Genomic DNA, 20,767 nt, shown 5'->3' with positions numbered 1-20,767 from the left:
GTAGAGGCACTGGGGAAAGCTGGAGCCAAGTTCCATTTTATTGCCTCAAAGTGATGTGAGGAGGGACTGTGCTGCTGGCACGGGGCTGTGGGAACACACGAGGTTGGGGCCAGGGCTGCTGCCCATCCCAGCACCTCATGCCTCAGCCCTTCAAAAACATGCTGGGCTCTGGTGCCACTCTCCAGATTAAGGGCACTTGAAATCTCAGCATCATGGAACAGTGTAAGCACGTGATCGAGCAGATTAACCTTGAAACAGCAATAACTGCAGTGGGGTTTAGCATGTGGCGTCTTTTAACTTCACACTTCTTTGTATTGTTTTCTAGACTGGAAGATTTCCAGATTTTTCTAGGATGGGAAAGGCCACTGAGGTATATATAAAACTGAAGCAAGCTTTGCATCTTGATTTATTCCTAATCTTATTGCTGTGTGACAGGATCGGTTATCTCTCAAGGGGTGGTATTAATTAAGGTTTACAAAACATTTTGCAATTCTTGGGAAAAAATGCATCACAGAGCTCTGCTATTACTTGAGCTATTTATTACGTGGCAGCCGATACTGCCCGTTAGTGTCTGTGATCGTGTTTCAGTGTAAATGGTGAACTTCCACACTGCTTTGGAAAAGCTGGTCTTCAAAAATCTTATTTTTCTGTCCCCCTCCCCCTTAAAGTGGGAGGGAATTGCAGATGATCTTTCACATGGTTCTTCCAACACCCAGTCATTCATCAGCAGAGACTTAAAGATAATAAACTTTTTGTTTCAGGCAATTACTTAATCTCGACAAACTCCTGTGTTAAGCAGGGCTATTAACTGAGCAGGCCATAAATCAGCGTGCTGCCAGGTGGGTGAGTCTCCTGAACTGCAATCACTCTTCAGGACCTTCCAGAGACCCCTTCCCGTCTTAAGCACCCTCATTACACAAGCAGCATGCTAACAACCCGCATGAGCTGCCCAGAGAATCCACTGCAAGCTGCACCAGGACCATTTTTAACACCAGTTGGAACATCTTCAGACCAAGGCAGAATGATACATGGTGGTTATTAGCCTGCACCCAAACCACAGCTGGGTGAAATAGATAACTTTCTCACCCCTGCTCTTCAGCCCTTGTGCTTGGCTGGGAGCAAAGTGCTGCTGCAAGCACAGAGAAAAGCCACTTTGTGTGCTGTCCTCTCTGTCTTTATGTGCTAGGAGTGCTTTGGGGACTGATGTCAGCGAGAGTGGAACCTCCCGAAATTCCTTTCTGTAGGCCACCAAGATGCTGAACACCTGGGTGTAAATGCAAGCAAAATACCCAGCTTGGTTTTGTCACGTCTCTGGCAGAAAGCAGACTTACTTCTTTGCTTCCATTTCCAGAAAGTACTTTGGTCGCAATGCACAGCAGGCTCCATATGGGGTTTTTCCAGACTTGATTTGTTCGATTTTACAAATGGTATAAACAGACCTTTCGTATGGAGGGGAAATTTTTCAAGCTATTGCCTATAGAAACAGTTTGATTTTTGGTTTGTTTCAGTGCCTGGAGGAGCATATGCATAAAGAAAGCAAACTTGCTTCTGTGGTTTGGATCGGAGAGACTGGAAATGCCAGCTGAGTTTTGAAGCACAGCCTGCTCCTGGAGGACCAAGGAGGGCTTTGTGGCAGGTTGGATGTCCCTGCAGTGGCAGTGGACAGCCCTGCAGTGGCAGGGATTGTACTGGTAGGTCTGTGCCTGGAGCAGGCTGCATGCCCGCTCTTGTTGGCACAACACCTGTGCTTGCACAGCATTTAAGCATGTGCCTGGGAGTTCTTCTCTAAGGCTGCTTTCCAGCTCCTGCAAGTTGTGCAGGCTGTGTGTGCCAACAGCTCCTGGTGCGCTGTCACACAAATCCATCCGTCCTGATGGATGTGAAGATGTACAGTGTGCACATACTGCAATGGGCACAGACTGGAGCCCATTAGGATGATCTTCTGTGTTGTGTGAGTGGCTGAGCAATAGCACAGGCTGCCCACAGAGGCTGTGGAGTCTCCTTAGTTAGCTTCAGAATGTGGGCCTGGGCAACCTGCTTGTGGTAGCTGGACTTGGTGGCTTCCAAAGGTCTTTTCCAACCTCAGCCTTTCTGTGATTCTGTGATTTGGTTTCAGCCCAACTTTACCATATGCATCTTTTGGCCATCCCCGGAGGCACTTGAGGTTTGTGCCATGAGCGTGGAGCTCACTCAGCTGACCACCAGCCTTCAGGAAGGGCACACTGTATTTCAGTTGCACGGCCACACAAAAGCAGCCTGCCCAAAGTAACGGTGGCTTGATGTAGGGATGAGTGGCCAGGGGAGGTCAAGACAGCTGTTTTCAGCAGTAGTGGGGCTGGAAGTAGTGACTGGGCTGGAAGTGGTGGCTGGACTGCAACCTATGTGCCGCCTTTGCTCATTCTAGCACCAGCAGTCTCCAGATAAATTGATTCAGGGAGTTGATCCAGCCAAAAACCCATGCAATACAGTTTCAGGTGGTTAGTTTTCAGCTGGGTGAGCTCCCTGAGCTGGCTGGGTGTGGGGTTGCCATTGCCACTTCCAGGAAGGGGTGCGAGTGCGTGTCTGGGGGTGAGGCAGGCTCCATCTGCGTGCTAAAGGCTGTAGTCCCGCTAATAGGGATTCAGTTGGGGTGATGCTCATATGTAAGCTTCAGTGTGCATGAGTGGAAGGTACAGCCAGGGCTCTGCTAGACTTACTGTCAGATTTGAACTGTAATTCAGAGAACATTCTCCTTCCTTTTGCATTTTCCATTTTTGCTCTCTGGTTCTCACAGAATTGTGATTGACAGCAGTCTGAGGCTTGTTGAACTGCTCCATCCTTATTCATGTTGCCTGTGGAGATTGTGGGCTTGGATGCAACCAAGGTGTGCAACAGCATGTCCTCTGGAGCTACTGCTCCTCCTGGTTACTAATGCCAGATAATGCTCTCTCCATAACACCTCCACCGAATGGCAAATCACAACCTATCCTCATATATGGATGATCAGAAGCAGTTGCACTTTTGAGAGCTGAGGAAAGTTTTGCTTGGATGCAAAGTCAAATCCCAGAGCAGTTGAGCTGTATAGAGCAGCACAGCTGCCTCCAATAATCACGTTAAGGGATGTGGTTCCTTCTGTGATATGAGTCTTAATGTGAAGGTGCTGCTGTGAAAGAGTTTGCCATTCACTGGCCCGATCCCAGGGCACTCAGTGGCAGACTCCATTGGTCCATCTTTTTTGGAAATTGCTGCATCAACTGGAGGCCCAGGCAGCCATTAGGATGCTTCCGGCTTCCACGGGGGCAGGATGACAACAACGTGGAGAAAGCTTCTCCCTAAACTCATAGGCATGCTTTCTCCTGTTGATGTGTGTTTTTGAGGGGTCTATGTGTTTGCTTAGATGCTCTTGAGATCCTGATTTTTCCCCTTCAGCGGGCACACAGGCCATCCCCACACAGGCTGGCACAGCTAAGCTACCAGCTGCTTGGCCCCTGCGCCCCGGGTGCCTTCCTGCCTGCTGGGGATGGGTTTTGTTCTTCTCCCTTTCTCTCACAGCAGCTGCTGGAGAACAAGTCCCAAGGACCCATCTGGCCCTCTGAGCTTCCCGGCCATGTGCTTTCTCCACAAAGCAATGGTGGTCGTGCTGTAATACAAGAGTTACATTATAAAACTGCAACTTGCTAGCAAAGCAAACTGCCTTTTATTCGCTGGTACTGCCTTCCTCCTTTTAGAATTGCAGCCGCAGCCACTCCACAATGTAGCCTCAGATCGAGTCAGTCTAGAGGGCTGCTTTTTTCTTTCTCTTTTTTCTTTTTTTTTCTTCTTTTTTTTTTTTTCCTTTCCCTCTGCTTTCTGGAGGAGTTGGCACAGCCTGGTGTTATTAGGACATAAGCCAGCTTGTTCTAGTGGAATTTCCTGTCTGATTTTAATTTCCCCCTCTTTTTTTTTTTTTCTCCCCCTCAAAGTGAGACAGAAAAGCTTTTTAATTGCACTGCCGTAGGTTGGCCTTTCGGGATATTATTATTCTTATTAAGTACTTCCTGTTGGGATGCGGCACATGAGAAGTACCCAGGATCTCGGTGAAGTCAGGGCTTGCGGCCGCCTTGTTTGTTAATAACCGTCAGATTGGCAGCATCCTCAGGATACATCTTGGCATGACAGCCGGGCAATTAAGTGATTTTCAAGACTCTCAACATTTGCAGCTCGAGACCTGTGGAATTAATAAGCTGCATTAAGCCTTCTCAGTTTTGTTTTCTGCTGTTCAGTAGCTGCAGCTCCTCATTCATCTAACAGAAAGCCAGCCTCAGTGGGAAACACTCGCTCTGGAAATCAGCGTGGAGGTAGGAATGTGCTGTCACACAGCCGGCAGTGCGTTTTGTCCCAGAGAAGAATCCAAGGCCTGCTCAGCAGAAAAAGTCTTATAAAATTATTTTTATTTTTCCAGAAAGTGAGAATTCTCAGCAGCTGGTTTCAGAAGGTTCAACAGGACGAGAGGGAATGGCCTTAAGCTGCACCAGAGGAGGTTCAGGTTGAAAGAAGGAGTGGTGAGGCATTGGCACAAGGCTGCCCAGGGGTGGTGGAGTCACTGTCCCTGGAGATGTTCAAGAACTGTGGAGCTGTGGCACTGAGGGATGTGGGCAGTATCAGTGGTGGGTGGATGGTCGGAGTAGGTGATCTTAGAGGTTTTTTCCAACCTTTATGATTCTGTGCTGGCAGATATCCATCATATTTTATAATCCCTATTGTGGGATTCCCCATCTTTCACCTTACTCATCCATCCCAGATGGATAAAGAAAATAAGAGTTTGTCCCTGCAGGGCTGCTGCATAGCAGTAACCTAAAGACTCCAGGAATCCTTGTAGAATAATAAATAATACATCGCTTTTATTCACAGATGCCCTCCTGAATGTCTTAAATACTTCCACACAGCTGTCTGCAGGCTTCAGAAAATCTTAATTTTCTCACCAAGAGGCTGAGTGTCCCAGAACTGAATGGTTTGAATTGCACCTGAGGTGTGCTGCTAAGCCCTGCTGGTAGCACCTCACTGAGGTCCCGCTGTCCTCACATCCCTGCCATGCCCTGGCCAAGGGGTGCCCCGAGGGAATGGTGGTGACCCATGCAGGAGACAGCAACTGAGGGATTTCAGGGTTTGATTTCTTAATGACAAGAGTCATCTTTGCTGTAGAAAATGTCAATGAACTCTTACATTTTTAATCTGAATTTTCCATGGAGAGAAAAAGGCCATTTTTAGCCTCGCTGTAATTGTTCCGACTCTTTTGCCCAGGAAAGGACTGACAGGTTTAATGTCCCTAATGGCAGTCTTGCAGTGCAGAGGAGGAAGCTTCAAGAGCCCTTCTGGGAGCTTCAGGAAAGAGGGCAGGAATGGGCCTGAACAAGACTCTTACTTCCATTCATGCCTCTTGAGTTTTTGAGCTGGGAAGAAGTGAATGTATGTGGGATTGAGCCACTGGGCTGGCCAACTCTGTGGGCCGCCTGGGATCTCATGAGAGCTCCTGGGAGCAGTTTGTTGTCTTACAGCTTTTATGACAGCTTTTATTACACAGGCAAACCTAGAAATGTGCTTCCTTCTGTGTAAAATAAGCATGGCATCCCCCACGGGCACCCAAAGCCCACATCCTTGGCTTTGCACTCTCCATGCCCATGCCTCAGTTCCTCCAAGTGTAAAGTCATAAGTCACATGGACTCTGTCCTGCTTTGAGGTGTTGGTGATACCATTCTTGATTTGAGGCTTTATTTGTGGTTTTATAGATGAAGAGAGGCAAGATATTTTTATATCAGACACGTGGTCTGATTGTTGGGTAGTCCCATTTGGAGCCTACGAGGCAGTTACCATTACTTGAGCCACTGGTTTTCTTAACAGCATAAAGTGTTTTTCTCTTTATTGCTCTCCTGAATGGGAAACTTGGCTCCCGTTTGTCCTTCCCTTAATGTTCTTAGCACACCAGACTGAATCTTCTCTATTTTACCTGTGAAGTTCCTCTTTTATTGTTACCAAAGCCACTGAGCAGGTAATAATAAATAAAATGGTGTAATAATTAACCAATATTAATTGAAGTATGCCATATGGAAACCAAACCAAATACTAACAAGCCAAACAAAAGAAAAGTATGCGCCGTGCAGCCTTGTTTACGGTGCTGTCTGCTGGAGTTATTATACACGTTGATATAATAATACTGAGCTCTTAATTACCACATCATTTTTAAAGTGCTGTATAAACATTAACCAAACCTCTGAGGTAGGGAGGTATTATTATCTCCATTTTAAAGAGGGGAAATTCTGACACAGCGAGGTTAGTTGGTAATTGGGCAGGCTGGAGTGAAGGCTGCAGCCTCCCGGATGGTCCAGACCACACTGTGATTTTGGAGGCTGCAGAAGCACTGGGGATGGCTCCGCCTGGAACACAGCACTACCACCTGAGGAGCACGGCTGTCCCTCGACACAGCTTTGCACTTTGTAGACATGCAGACTGGAGTAGCCGGCAGCTGCGTGGTTATCTCTTCTTGGAGGTAAGCGCACACTGGGCTCCTTATGCAAAGCAGCAGAACGTGGAGGCTCAGCTCTACGGCAGCACTTGGTGGGGCTGGGAGGCAGCGGCTGCTGCACGGTGGTGGTGGGAATGTCTGTCCCTGCAGAGCAGTCGCTGTTCAGCAGCAGCACATGACTTCATCCGAGGAGAATCCCACAGGCTCACCAGTGTGATCTGCTCCGTCATGTTTCTGTGACCCAATTTTCCCCATTCTTTGTCTCGGACCTTCCCTGACCCCAACCCTATTATCTCTTCCAATAATTCACCCAGGCCATTATTAATGGTGCATTAACTTTGGCTGTGCTTTCAGCAAAGATGTTTTTCTTGCGCTTATTCATTCGCTCAACTCACTTAAACAGCGAGATCTTTATTCTGGGGTTGTCACATAAACACAAAACCATCTCCCTTGCTGACACCTATGGCCCAAGGCACTTTGCTGGATCCAAGCACAACACCGGACAACCCAAGGGGCTCCGGGAGCCACCCACATGCTCAGGGGTGGGTTCCTCTTCCCATCCAGAGCCCACTGAGCCCAGTGCAGTTACAGTGGAAGAAAGATCACAGAATGAAGGCTGTGGAGCAGAGCACACTTTGCAGTTTGCTGTCTCAGAATGAATGTGATGTTTGCCACCGCAGAGTTGTTGGATACCAAGATGCATCTCTTTAAGTTAGGGACTTAAAAAAAGCATCTTCTAGGATATACTCTTCTCAGTTTTTCTGGGTCAGCTGCTTGTGCAAAGCTGCTAATGACACTGTAGTGACAGGATCACGTGAGCTGTTGTCTGGAGTTTTTCTCCCATTAATCCAAATCAATCCAATGCCGCAGGGCTCTGAAGCCTTTTTCAGATCGAGTTGCATTTTCTACATGCTGTGGTTGAGGTTTGCTCTGGAACCTGCTGTTTGTTTGACTGTGGGCAAGTTGTGTTACTATATCCTGTATCAGCCCTCATTGAGTGAAAAAGGGCTGGGACTCAGTGCGTGTGAGCATTTGATTCTCTTCCTAAGGAGCTTTGTGAATCTTGGCAAGGCAGCTTTTCATCCCTGTATGAAACTTATGCTCCACGCATCATAAATATCATAGGAAATCAAGCCAGGAGCATTCTCAAGAGGTCAACATTGCTTTTTCCCACTTTCTTAGGTGGCTTTGCAGAATTGTTGGAAAAACTATTATTAGTACTGAATTATTCTATCAGCAGTCTTTTATGTTTTTCTTCAACTAATGGCTTTCCCTTCAGGTAAGCCTCCAGGAGCTCTGCATGTACTGGATGGCACAGGAGAAGTGGGGGGGCTTTTGGGTGTCTCCAAACCCTGGTTGTGCTGCAGCACTCAGTTGCAGGAGGGAGTTGAAGGGGGTCCTTTAAAGTGCATGCATGTTTAGGATTACCCCATCTAAGTCTGTCCCTGAGGCTGGGGACTGCTCTTAGTTTTCAGGAACATGAGCTTTGCAGATTATTTTTTACCAAGTTGGACTTGATCTTTGTAGATCTCTTCCAACTCAGGATATTCAATGATTCTATGAAAGTGAACCACAAGTGAAATCCAGTTCCGTAGTACGGGGACTGATGTCTTTTCTTCTGCTGCCTGTTTTTTAAGTTGTTACGTGTGGAGGTTGAAATATTTGGAATATAAAAAGTTTGTTTGACCCTTCCGAACTCTTCTTTTTGGGCTTAAAAAGAAGAGCTTCTGTGGGTGCTGTAAGAATATCTCCTTTGCTTGCTGCACAAACCCCTGCATGCCGCATGTGTTTTTCTTGAAGCACAGGTTTATCTGCAGAGATAATCAAAAGCCTACATCATCCTCAAAAAATGCCTGTTTCTGCTGCCTCCCTCCCTGATTCCTGGGATTTTCGGCAAAGGGACATCCCCTTTAAACGTACATTTCTGCTTCATATCTCTCCCCTTTGAAGCCAGAGGGCTGGCTGGCCTTTGAATAGGCGAGGATGAGAATAGAACAGTGGGAGGTCCGTGTCTTGCTCATAAACCTTGGCCAGAAAATCAGCCCTGACAAGTGGGGACAGGTAGCAGCGTCTCCCCTTAATCGAGCGATGCGGCGGAGCAGACGCGTTCCTGCAGGAGCTGGGGGCAGGTGGGGCCTCCCAGCCTCATCGGCGTGCGTTCACCTCAGAGCTGCATGCCATAGTTTAATGAGGAGCCATGTTATTTCTGTGTGAAACACTGTGCTTTTCCATTGGCTCTGCCCTTTGTGTGCTGCTTGGATTTCTTCACAGAATCATTGAATTGATGAGATTGGAAGGGACCTTAAAAATAACCCAGTTCCAACTCCCCTGCTGCGGACAGGGTTGCTGACCACTAGGTCAGGCTGCACAGAGCCTTGACCAAACCTGACCTTGAATACCTCTGGTGTTCCAAAGACCACATCCTTGGTTTTCTCTTCCTTTCTCAAGTTCTTTTCTGTTGTCCCAGAGCTATAGGACACGGAGTTGGGATGTCACTTTGTGCTTTCCCTTAGTGGTGCACCATACCAAGAAGCTTGGCATGGCCTTGCTTCTTCCTGGGAAAAAGCTTTCTCCTGCTAAAAGCTTCCTCGCGCTGTGTAAAACAATCATCATCAGTACTAATTGGGCAGCTTTGGGGTTAAATCTGCAAAGATTGCTTGAGTTTAGTAAATCCTCTGCCACCACAAGGCAGATAATACTAAACAAAAGATTGCCTTGATTAGATTAAAATTGGCAAATTTATTGCCCTAATCATTATATCACCCTTCTCATGGCTATTCAGGAATACATCAACGTGACTTACTTGAAGTAATTGAATATAATTGTCTCTTTAACTCCTACATGTAAAGCATCCATCTTTGTTAGCAGCGTACGCTGCTGTCCTGCTGCCAGCTCGCCCTCCTCATCAGGAGTGTTGGGAATGAGAAGCAAGGCAGGGGGGGATATTCACGAATTGGAAGCTGATTGCCTATAAAACCATTCATTATTCTTGACCAAGCACCTGGAAGAGGAGAAAAAGGAGCAGCACTGGCGGTGGTTGGTTTTGCTGCTCTCCCAGGGTGAGGAGCAGAGGAGGGACTCAAAGTGGGACAGCGCAAAGGGGGGTCACCCAACGCAGAGAGGTGGTGTATGTCCTGTCTTTGGAGACATTCAAGGTCAGGCTGAATAGGGCTCTGAGCACCTGATGGAGCTGCAGGTGTCTCTTTGTTGCAGAGAGGTTGAACTAGATGACCTTTAAGGGCTGCTTCCAAATTAATTTTGCGGTTCTATGATCGTATGAAAACAAGACATAACTTGCCTCGTTCTTAAGAGATTCAGCATTTGGCCCGTTGCTGCTAATGGCTTTGCCATTATTGGTGAGTTAAACTGGCCAAGATAAAGGCTGTGCCATTAAAACACCACCCTGATGCCCAGCAGTGTCAGCCCATCGCCTTGTACCTCCCTGCATTTTGTGGCTACCAAAATGGACCTGCCCCATCCAGGCAGTGTCACCACCCTGTTTTGAGAAGATGCCAAACCTGACCCATAGGCACTCCAGCAGGGCTATGCAGGTAGGCACCAGGAATGCAGGAAAGTCCTTGCTCCTTTGGGTTTGTCTTCATGAGCCCTCTATGGAATGAGTGCTGCAGGAAGCCCAGCTTTGGCTGGGGAAGGTGTTTGTGATGCGTGGTGAGTGGCTGTGCTGGGACAGTTTGTGGCTACACTAGGAGTAAAAACCCCTGCCCTGGGAGTAGAGCAAGGATACCCTGGCCCTACAGAGGGTGACCTGGGCATTGAAATCTCCTCGCCTCTCTTCTCCAATCTCATGCACTGCGTCCAGAGGACAGCAGTGTCCCTGAGGAGGGAAGCAGCTCCTGGTCCCTGCCAGCCTGGGCAGTGGTTCGGGCTGAGTGTGGTTTGGTGAGAGCAGGCACTGCTCTGCTTCTGACCTGGAAAAACACTGGCTGCCCTTTAAAGTGAAGTGTCCTCACATAAGGGATCATCCTTGCCTGGGATGAAGAAAGAGTGAATCTCCCTCCTGCCAAAGCAAATCCTAAAGGATGCGAGTTTATTCTCTGCCTGAGCTGCTTTTGGGGGAGGAGGGGAGGGGTGCAGAGGGGGGAAGCAGCTAACAGTTACCCTACTGTGTCCTGACATCAGGCGAGCTGCAAAAATGCTCCCAGTGTATCGGGGCGTGCACGGTGCCAGCCCTGCGCCGGAGCACGGAGCGTGAGGCTGCTGCGGAGCCTTAAATACTTTCCAGCCTGACTGCCTTAGCCTAGCGCCTTTCAGCGCTGTTGGCAGGAGGCTTGTTTGTGTGCAGGCTCTCACCTCTCCCACTGCCGCGCCTGTGCCGCGTGTGCTTGGGGACTGAGTGCTGCGATGGGGCCAGGAGCTGCAGAGCTGGGGGCTGACACACAGGGAAGGACGTGCGTGGGGTTCTCTCCCAGGGGAAGTGCAAGAGGAGCACAGCTTCGCTGGATGGGGACCGCGTAGCTCCACGGCAGCTGGACTCACAGGGGTGAGAGGCTGAATTTGAAGACTGATAGAAAAAGAGTTGGGCGCTGCTGGAGTTTGCTCAGCCTCAGCGAGAGATTGAGCCCAAGCTTTGGCGCTTGGCTTTCGGATGGTGCTCTGCAGAGAGATGCTGCGTGTCACAGAGGCAAGTCATGGTTCACTACCAGCGGGGGTTGAGCCTCTGTTAATGGCGTTTCTTTGGCTTCAGTAATTTTTACAGGAAAGGCCCAGTGTAGTTGGGGGCGGTGGGAGAAATAACCCGATGAATTTTCCATAGGCTCAACTCGCTCAAGTATTCTCGCCGTTAACTTCTGGGGTCAATAATAAATATTAAAACCTGTAGATTTAATAAGTCAATGTAGGTGTTCTCTGCCTTTTGAGACCACTTTATCTTTCCATCAAAGATGAAACAAGCTTCTCAAATGAATAAAAAATAGGGCCTCAAGTGATTACAAGCGCGAGCAATTTGGGCTCCTCTCTTAGAAGCTGGCAGTAGACATTTCTGAGCCACATCTGAATGCCTTCATGGTTTGCATTAGCACTGCTCTCGCTGTTGGTTTTTAGGTAAATGTTTCCAGACCTTCAGCAGAGGTGCTCACTGCCACTGTGGGCACAGGGGACGGCGTGGGTCCGGGTCCCGCCAGGCTCGGTTGAGTCTGATTTGCGCTGCAAGTCTAGTTTTCCTTGGTGCTTCCTATAATCTCCTCGAGTTCAAAGAGCGCTTAGCTGCTTGTCTTTGTCAAAAACCCTGTTGGAGATCTTTTATGTCGAAGATGTAGGATTTCTCCGCATGACTTTGATTATTTATTCATTCCACTTCTCTGGTGTATGATAGCGCTGATATCATGAAGACCCCTTGTCTTGCACTGCTCTCGCTCTGAAATTCATGGAGATTTAGTGCCTTTGAAATTGTTTTAAAAGGAAAGGAAAAGTTTTTGAAGTCCCTTTTTTCTTCTTCTTCTTCTATTCCCCTCCACAGTGCCGCAGCACATTTTTCCGGCCTTCCACGCTCCTTTGCCCATTGACATGCGCCACCAGGAAGGACGATACCATTACGAGCCTCACTCTATCCACGCTATCCACGGGTAAGTCTCGCACCTCCGCTTCTGAGCTTTGCTATGGCCCCATCTGCACACCCTGTATCAAATTCCATTCCTGAAGTGTGGGGCATTCAGTGCCCTTCAGGTTGTACAGTTCTCTTAAACCTTTAGAAGAACTGTGTAGCTTCAGGATAGGAGTCCTGGAGATGGGGCTGGCTTGTGTTTTTGCACCCATGGTGTTTCGTGTGTCATAGTGTGCCCTTCTGACACCATCTTGGTGAAACCCAAGCACTGCTCCCTCCATACTGTTTCAGGAAAGGGTAAAAAGCTACCAGGCATGCTGTAAATCAATTTTATTTCATGGGGATTTAGCATGGACAGGCTGAGTGATGCTGATGTCTACATGTGGTCTAGAGGATCATGGGTTTCAATGGGGACCTCCTCATGAGATCCCACAGATGCTGGCCAGGGGCTGTGCCCAGGCTGGGGGAATCGGTCTCCTAGTCTGTGTCTCCTAGTCTCCTAGACATGGCAACCTGATGGTCCTTGGAGAGTGATGAGGACACGTTTATAGAGAGATTTGGGTTCACCTCCTATGAATTTTGAGCAGGCGGAAAAGGAGCCAGCAGGGGAGTGAGTGGGAGGATGTGGTAGCCATGCGGCCAGCGGGTTTTCTCCTCATCCCTGAAACACGCCATCCCCTTGGGAGGTGAGGGACAGCCTAATGGGTTGGCGGTCTCACGGCTCCCAGAAATACTTCACCCTGTGATGGCAACCTGTGGGTAAGTCCCAGGGCACTCAGCATAGGAGAACCCACAAGGGCTAAAAACAGTTTGTGGGAAGGGAAAGCAACACAGGTCTCGTCACTTAAAAACTCCCATGTGTTCCCTCTGTTGTCCCTAAAGATTAGATGACCTCCAGAGATCCCTTCCGTTCCCTATGATTCTGTGATTCTCTGCTCTGCAGCTTTGCAGGGTTGTTTGCAGAGCCATGCTTTTTCTGGGTGGGTGTGAGTGGGGGAGCAGCATCTGTGAGGCAAGAAAGGAGACAGCAGCAGCCATGAGATCTGTGGAGTCCCACGGCTGCAAGGGCTTTATTCCAATTCCAAAACGCTGCAGGAAAAAGTGATAGGGCATTCCCCTGGATGCTAGCAGGAGACAAGTTGTCTTTTTGGCTGGCAGTCAGATTGACTAGATGCTTAAAGGGGCAGAGAAGCTCCTTCCACACTGTGTGCAAAGGGGAAAAAAACAGAATGGGTCGCTAATGTGAGTAGGCAAAACTGGGGGTGGGGGTCTGCGGAGATTAATGAAACGGTTCTGAGCTTGCCTGTATGTACATGCAGAAATTGCAGAAAAGAAGAACACAGATTAATTTAAAAATGTACTAGGAGACAGATAATAAGCTATGGCTAAGACAGCGCACACTGACTTCTGAAAGGGGCATCATGCAAACTGTGGTTAGGAGGGAGGATAGCAGTGGTGATTTTGCTGGAGTCATGGATCAGGATTTTCTCCAAAATGCAATCTAGAACTTAACCAGCTGCCCTGTGAATTATATCCTCTGGCAGGTCAGGTGTTCAGCTCACCTGCACCAATGTTAATACTTTGCTGTCTTTGCAGTACCTGAGTTAGTCAGGGAACCAAGAGTGTCCTTCATTGCATTTGGGAAGGGTTGATGGTATATTCCTACTGTCCTTATTTCCAATCCTTCACCTTCCCAGAAGCAGCTTTCACAAAAAAAAGAATTCTAAGTTACTGAAGGGAAAACTTGGTTGTTGGTCTTAGAAGAGGAAATGTAGCTTTCTTGGAAACTTCATATAAGATGAACCTTATTACTTGGACACTGTGTTGGAGGGTGCCAGTATGAATGGTAAAGTGTCAAGGCAGAGCTGCTGACTGCTTTTTGGCCATGTATTTTTGTGCAGTCTTCAGGGACTTTTCTGGAGCTATAGAAGGTAGCAGGCTTGTTGAAAACAACTTAGACTGAAATATCAATTGCAGTTTTTGTGAGCGTGCAAGTGCATACATGTGTCAGTCCTGTCTTGGGCCTTATTCTGCTATCAATTAGAGAGGGCTTTCCTGCAGCTAAAGCAAAGCCTGTGCTTTAGGATCAAGGGAATTCAACTTCATTTTGGCTTTCTTTCCCAAGTGCATAACCACACTGGGAAAATCCTCACCAGCTGTGGAGTTAGTCTCTTGTCCATTTTTCCTCTTTCAGTTCTATCAGCAAACATTTCAACCTGATCTCCTGCCCTTTCCTTCTTTAGATTTTGTTCTACTTCTTTTTTGTCTTCCCTTCTCTATCCTCCAGTTTCTGTTCCAGATACCACAGAATAGTACTTGCTGTCCTCACTGGAGGATATCCAGTGTGAAACCACTCATTACATGGTAATGGAGCTGGGCTAGGGAGCGCTTAGCAGTTTCGTGCTCCTGCCTGGATAGGCCGTGTTGGATCTGTGAGTACAGACGCACTACTGTAAATTTGTACCCCTTCCTGGTGGTGCAGCAACCCATTCTTCTCTTTAAATTAAATAACATTAAGGAATAATGTATATTTTTACTCTAGGAAATGGTGGTAAATGTTTAGAAGACAATTTGTGTCACTGAGTTTTAGCTTCATGATTAATGTGATCAGTGCTTGACAGAAAGCCCCCAATTCATCAAGCCCATATTCTAGCTGTCTGCTGTCTTGCTGGTACCAGATTTATCTAATTATGTGAACATTGCACAGCAAATTAAGTGTAGTCTCATTTGTTGCAAACTATGGGGTCTTATTACTTGCCTGCTGCATTATGTCAAAGGTTTGTTTCTTGATTGCTTGATATGACGTGGCTGCGTTCCCCTGCATCACTGTTTGCTTTTGGCCTAATGAGAACGTATGTTGTTTTATCTGAACTGGAGGGAACTCATCTGCAAGGCTCTCCTGAGCAGGACAAGCTTTGGGACCCTTTTCTTGAGAATATGGATGGGAATATGGAAAACTCAAGCAATAAAAGATCCATGTGCAAAGAAGGGTCTGAAAGATGTTCTGCATTTCTGCTCACTGTTGTTGTTCTGTCTCAGTCAGTTCCTTGTTAAGCACCATGACAAATAGTTTTCAGAGCTTGAGTCTTCCCCACTCGGTATTTAGTGTATCTGTGCAGTTGCTGATCATGTTGATAGTATCCTGAAATGTATTTCCTGGAGGACTTTATCTGGATAAAATAATGTTTCTCCAGTCAATAGGACACTTTGCTTTTCTATGTAATCTCTGTTATTTTTGCTTATTTGGTGATACACCTCTTTTTCATTTTATGAAGTGATCACTTCTTTAGCATTAAGAAAAACTTGTTGGAAATGTGATGCTTTCTTGGTTAGTTTGGAAAAGGGACAAATTTTGTTCTGTTGATCCTTGAGCTCTGCAGTGCAAACCAACAGAAACAGCATTTAAGACATCAGCTTGGGTTTTGATGTTGTGCACTCACAATTGTACATAGGATGGAAGGAGAGGCAGGATTGGAGCCCAGCAGGCGCTGCAAAAACATGTAATGAGAAACGGAGTAAAACCAAGTGTGGGAGGAAATCTCTTCCAGGTCTGCAGAGTTAGAGCAGAATGAATGAAGGAAAGTGTATCGGTCCATGTAAATTGTGTGAGGCACCATTTCTCCAAAACGGCATTTGTTCAATGTTAAGATAACCAAATACAGCACTCTGAAGCTAAGAAATGACAGAAATTAGTTTTCAGGTTATGACCATTTTTGTATGTCGTTGCCAAAGTGATTTAACTTGCACAGCCATGCTCCATGAATGGGTAATGGTGGATGCTGGACACATCTCCTGCATGCAGCTTTTATTGATTTGTCAGAATTTTACTCTGTACTGTTAGCTGTAGGCAGAACATAGATCAGTGTCACCTGAATGGAAGTCTTCAGAGGTTAACAGCTGAACCAAATTCACTTCATGTGTTAAAACAGGTTCTTTTTTAGTGAAAGAGATAGTTTGTGTTTTAGTGAACTTCCTCATGAAAACCTGCACTGCTGGAGCTCTGTCTGCAAAATCTCTCTCATCTGCAAACCAAGGGGACTCTTGGAGCCAGCTTTGCAAGATCAAGCCCTCAACTGCAGAGTGAAGCGGCAGGTGAGGATGGCAGGTGAGCTCTGATAGCTCCCTTGCACTCCCCCCTTTTAGGTGTGCTTAGCTACTCTCAACTATTATTTTTTCCCCAAACTACAACAAAAATAACAGAAAGCCTCTTAGCTCAGCTTAAAAGTACCCGCCAATGCAAGAGCCTTCAGGGCTAACCCCAGTAAACAGCGTGCCTAGGCTTGACTCAGCAAGAAGCTTTTTAACAGTAGTTCCTAAACTGTGGTTAAAGCTCATCTGGCATTATGTAGTGCAACAAACAAAAACAGCCTTGTTTTTCTGCTGACATTATGGTGATGTTTCAGGTTGTAGCTCTGACATTATTTATTAACAAAATATTCTTCTTGTTCTTTTGTCCACGTTTAGAAATAATTTGAGAAAAGAAAAAAACAATCCGAGCTCATAACCCTGAGACAAATTCTGTGGCTTTTGAGAAGAGTGAATCCTCCCAAAGACCTGACAGAGAATGTTCCATCACCGTGATAATGTGGAGTTGCCCTTAATTTCCCTTTGCTAGGGCTTTTATCTGTATTAATTATGGATCTTCCTCCATTTCCCTGAGATCTTAATAAATTACAGATCTTCCCTGATATTCAACCTACCCAGTTTTCCTTTATCTGATCCTATTACCCCTCCTTGTTGAAGTTTGTTTTCCTTTTGCTAAGTTAAAAATTGGAGAACACCTTTTCAGGATTGGCTCCCAGTGTGCCTGAGCAGCTTAGGTAGGTAATTCACAGGCGGGCAAGGTGACTGTTTATCAGAAAGGCAATGGCTCAAGTGTTTACAGATTCTCCAGATTTAACCTTGATCCATGGTTTTCCATTTTGGATATGTTTCAGGCTGATTTTCCTTTGTTTTTGTGAGATTCAGCCAAGAAAGGCCAAGTGGGGTTAAAGGAAAGCATGCTGTTTAGCCATACAAAAAATAATCATCATCATCATCTTGTCATGGTGTTCTGAGAAATACCAGTGTTCCTTGCTTTAGAGTTGGAATTTGCTACTGTCACAGATGTGTCGTTTGCTATTTCTACTAATAAACCCAAACAACAACAACAACAACAACAAAAAAACCAAAACCAAAACCCAGCAACAAAACACAAACCCTCCTCAGTTTTGCAGGATAGAAATCTTTTGAAAAATCTCCCTTCACACGCACTCAGTGGAGAGGTGTTAGAGGTTGGCAGTGAAATTTTCCGAGTGGCACTGACCATGCTCCAGCCCAGCCAATTGGGGCTTTCCCACCAGTGCTCCCTGTTTTCTGCCAAGGCTTTCATTTGCGCCCCCCCACCCCCCATCAGCAGAGGGGCACCGGCCCCGTGCGTTACCGGGTGTGTGGTTATCTTTGTAGGATGGTCTCTCATGAGGCTCCAGCTTTGATCCCACCAGGTTGCTTGGGATGGGACCAGGTAACATTCATTCCTGCAGCAAAGACGCCGCCAGGCTGCACCGCAGAACGTACGCACCAATAAAACATGTGTGTTTTCATATTTACTTTGCTACCAGCGGAGAAAATCTTTGGCAGGTCTTGATTGATGGTACTGTGCTGCCTTGGAGATACAGTGAGCTCCCTCCGGAGTCAAAGCAAACAGCTGCTTAGAGAGACCTTCTTATGTGTTTTGCAAATTTTTACGACTTTCACCAAATAGACACATCGCTCATTTGGGAAACAGGTTTGGGGGCTCCCACATCCAATTTACTCTGTCCCCTTCTTTCCCACATGCTTCTTTTATTTACTTAGGAAAATAAGAATGTGTGAGTGCACGCTAGTTTGTAGAGGCTGGTCCCTTCCGCAAGGCTGGTTCAGTCCTCTCCCCGCTCTGTAATTAGCAGGAGTGTGTTGCTTGTAAGTGGCTCTTTGGTAACCTGCAGGAGGCGCTTTGGGGAACTGTCAATACTGCTCTCACTGTAAAACTACCAGGTCTAATATTTGCTGGTCATTTGATCCACCTCCAGAAGACCACAGATGAAATTGTTGGGCTACTGCTCTTCTTTCTGGGGGTCTGGAGGAAATTTAATTCCATCTGTGCTTTCTCCTTAATTTTTGAGAACTGAGAAGTGAAGGCTAATTGACTGTGAGTCGGTTCTGAAGGGGCTCTGGCATGTTTTCAGGCATCAGAAAAAAAAGTACGCAATGCTGCCTATCTCTGCAGAAGCTGAGAAGGTGCACGTTATAGGACAGCAGGCTGAGGTGAGGTCTTCCAAAAAAGAAGCAAGCATGATCTGAAGTGGTCATCCAGGTCTGAACGCTTCTATTGGTTTTTCAATCTGCATACCATTCTTGGGGGTAAAAATGGGTAAAAATTTCCAGCTGTTTTCCATTCTAAGTGATATTTGAACATCTATACTGTCCATAAGATTGAGAAGATAGATTCATCCTGTGTATTTGATTGAAAATGTCAGAATACTCTGAAAAAAAATTAGACCTGAAGTCCAGAGGGATTTGAAAGTGCGCAGTTTCGGAGTCACTAAACCATGCAGTCAGGAACAAGGTCCTGCAGATCAGGTTTATAAACATCTGGATTGCACCTTCAGCTGCTGTATGTTGGCTTCATCACAGTGAAGTGAGGGACTCGGTGAGCTCAGATGGAGTCGTGCTCATTATCACTCAGAGAAGATCTGGGCCACCAAACTGCTGGGGCTGAGACACCACAATGTAGAAAATGAAACTGCAGCTCTCATTTAGCTTGATCACTGCCAAAAGTGTGAAAATGGCTAGGAGGTTTTACTGTTAAGAACGAGGGCCTGATCTCTGAGGTCTTTTATGTAAACCTTTGGCATGTGTTCGTTTAATATGATGTCACTCTGTAATCCACCATTGCTTTTAAATGTCATTCTCAGAGCTTCATGTCAGCGAGTCTTAAGTGATAATCCCTTTGCTTACCTCACTTTATAGTAGATTAAAAGTGACTTCATGCTTCCACCTTATCCGCTGCTAAGCTTGTGCTTTAGGAAAAATTTATTTGAACTCTCTTCTCCCACTGCTTTTTAAAGAGTTTCTAAGCAGTGAAGGTCTTTCAGAAGCTATCTCAATGGTATTGCCCACTTTCCTTTGCTTTCAGCATCCTGTGAAAATGGATCAATGTTCAGTGCCAGTCTCCTACCCTGTCAAACTCCAATGTCACAAATTTGTTTCCCAGGTTTTCTCTCAGCTAAATGTGGAGCACCACCTCTGCTGGCTTTTCCTTTTTATTAATCCTAAATAAATCCCCTCTCTAGATGGTGTTTCTCTTCTCATCAGCTTCTTACAGTCATGAGGACAGAAGGCAATGAAGACTTTTTTTTGCCCCAGGGCTGCTTCTGACCAACACAGAGCTCACCATTTCTGCTCTTGGAGCTCCTGTTGCAAATCCTACAGAGCTCTCCATGTGGTTAAATCTCCCCAGATTGCCCTTCTTTTCTGCCTGAATGTCACCCTCCTGCACCTAACGTACCTCCCATCAAACACCCCCTTACAGATACTTGCTGCATGTTGTCATATCCTTCCTCCCGCAGTAATGAACTGACCAGGCTGCAGCCTGTAGCGTATACTCAAATATCAGCCTGCTCAGCCTCCTCATTTTCATTGTTCTCTGTGGGGAAAAAAATGGACAAAACCCGTCCATCCCATTGGCTTGCAAAATGAAGGGTGCAGCACATCACTTTTCAGGTGCTGTTCATCTGGGTACTCAGATACCAGAGGCTGGGGGAAGCAAACAACACAAGGTGCTGAGAGAGAAAAAAAAGCAAATAGCAGAAATGCTGGCTTGTGATATTGGAAGAAAAAAATGCAGGGTTTGGAAATGTACGTGCAGAACGGAAATTTTAAAATCTCATCCAAAAGTTCCCCCCCACGCAATAAAGTGCAGCGAAGTCAATTTACCCTGGAAGGATGAAGGACTGAGTCAACTCTGCTGGGATTAGAACATGTGGTTCGAGGGATCCTAGGTATTTTGGGGCTGATTCTCGGACCACCCAGATGGCTGGGGGGAAAGGAAGAAAAAACAATAATAACAAAAAAAAAAAAGAAAGGACCCTATATGGTAAAACAGCGGCTCTGGATACCCTGCCTGCAGCTAATGCTGTGTGCTCACATATGCACAAATCAAAGGGCAGAGGTAGGTGCTGTTACCGTAGTGAATCTCAGATCTGCAGAGTGGGAATATGTGCATTTAAGTGGGCTTCCTAGATCTCTGGGTTTGACACTGAACCACGTACGTACGCTTTTCCTCCATGTGCCAGACTGCTTTGAGAACTTGTGATGCTGCACAACTTTCCAACTCGGGATTTTCACGTCTGTTCTTTAATGTTTCACCATTGACATTGCATAGACAACTAACAGAGCTAAAGTGGAGGTCATTACTTGGGTCTGTTTTTAGAAGTGACAGTATGATTTAAGATTTTAAGTCCCACTTTACTAGATGTGGCTAACAATGTTATTTTTAACATGGGTATTGTGGGTTTCAACATAATGGAGGGCCAGCTTGTCAGTTGCTAGAAATGAGAGGCATTGTGAGTTTTTCAAGCATGCTGTACTCCAGTTAATGTCAAACTTCCCCAGCCTCCATTGAATCTCTGGGCCCCCAGGCCAGCCCTGATGGAGTCATTAAATATCTAGAAATTAAGAAAATGACTGGAATGAATATATGTTAACAC

At 46.4% G+C, this 20,767-nt stretch overlaps 1 protein-coding gene and 1 long non-coding RNA gene across 9 annotated transcripts in view; both read left to right on the top strand.

Annotated features, from left to right (window-relative positions):
• GLI2 (GLI family zinc finger 2) overlaps positions 1 to 20,767 on the top strand; it is a 201,752-nt gene that overhangs the window by 128,471 nt on the left and 52,514 nt on the right. For 7 of the 8 annotated variants that reach the window (XM_032445769.1, XM_015868813.1, XM_015868814.2 and 4 more), the window contains one exon: positions 11,955 to 12,060. The exons of the other annotated variant lie outside the window; for it this stretch is intronic. In XM_032445769.1, the coding sequence (XP_032301660.1) occupies positions 11,955 to 12,060 (106 nt within the window). The remainder of the gene's footprint in view (positions 1 to 11,954; positions 12,061 to 20,767) is intronic. 8 annotated transcript variants of the gene reach the window in all.
• LOC116653660 lies at positions 15,334 to 17,169 on the top strand. Its single transcript, XR_004307911.1, has 2 exons — positions 15,334 to 16,130; positions 16,503 to 17,169. It is a non-coding gene; the product is annotated as an uncharacterized LOC116653660 (long non-coding RNA).

Source organism: Coturnix japonica, chromosome 7 (genome assembly GCF_001577835.2).
Source record: "Coturnix japonica isolate 7356 chromosome 7, Coturnix japonica 2.1, whole genome shotgun sequence".
NCBI lineage: Eukaryota > Metazoa > Chordata > Aves > Galliformes > Phasianidae > Coturnix > Coturnix japonica.
This window is presented reverse-complemented; position numbering and strand designations above follow the sequence as displayed.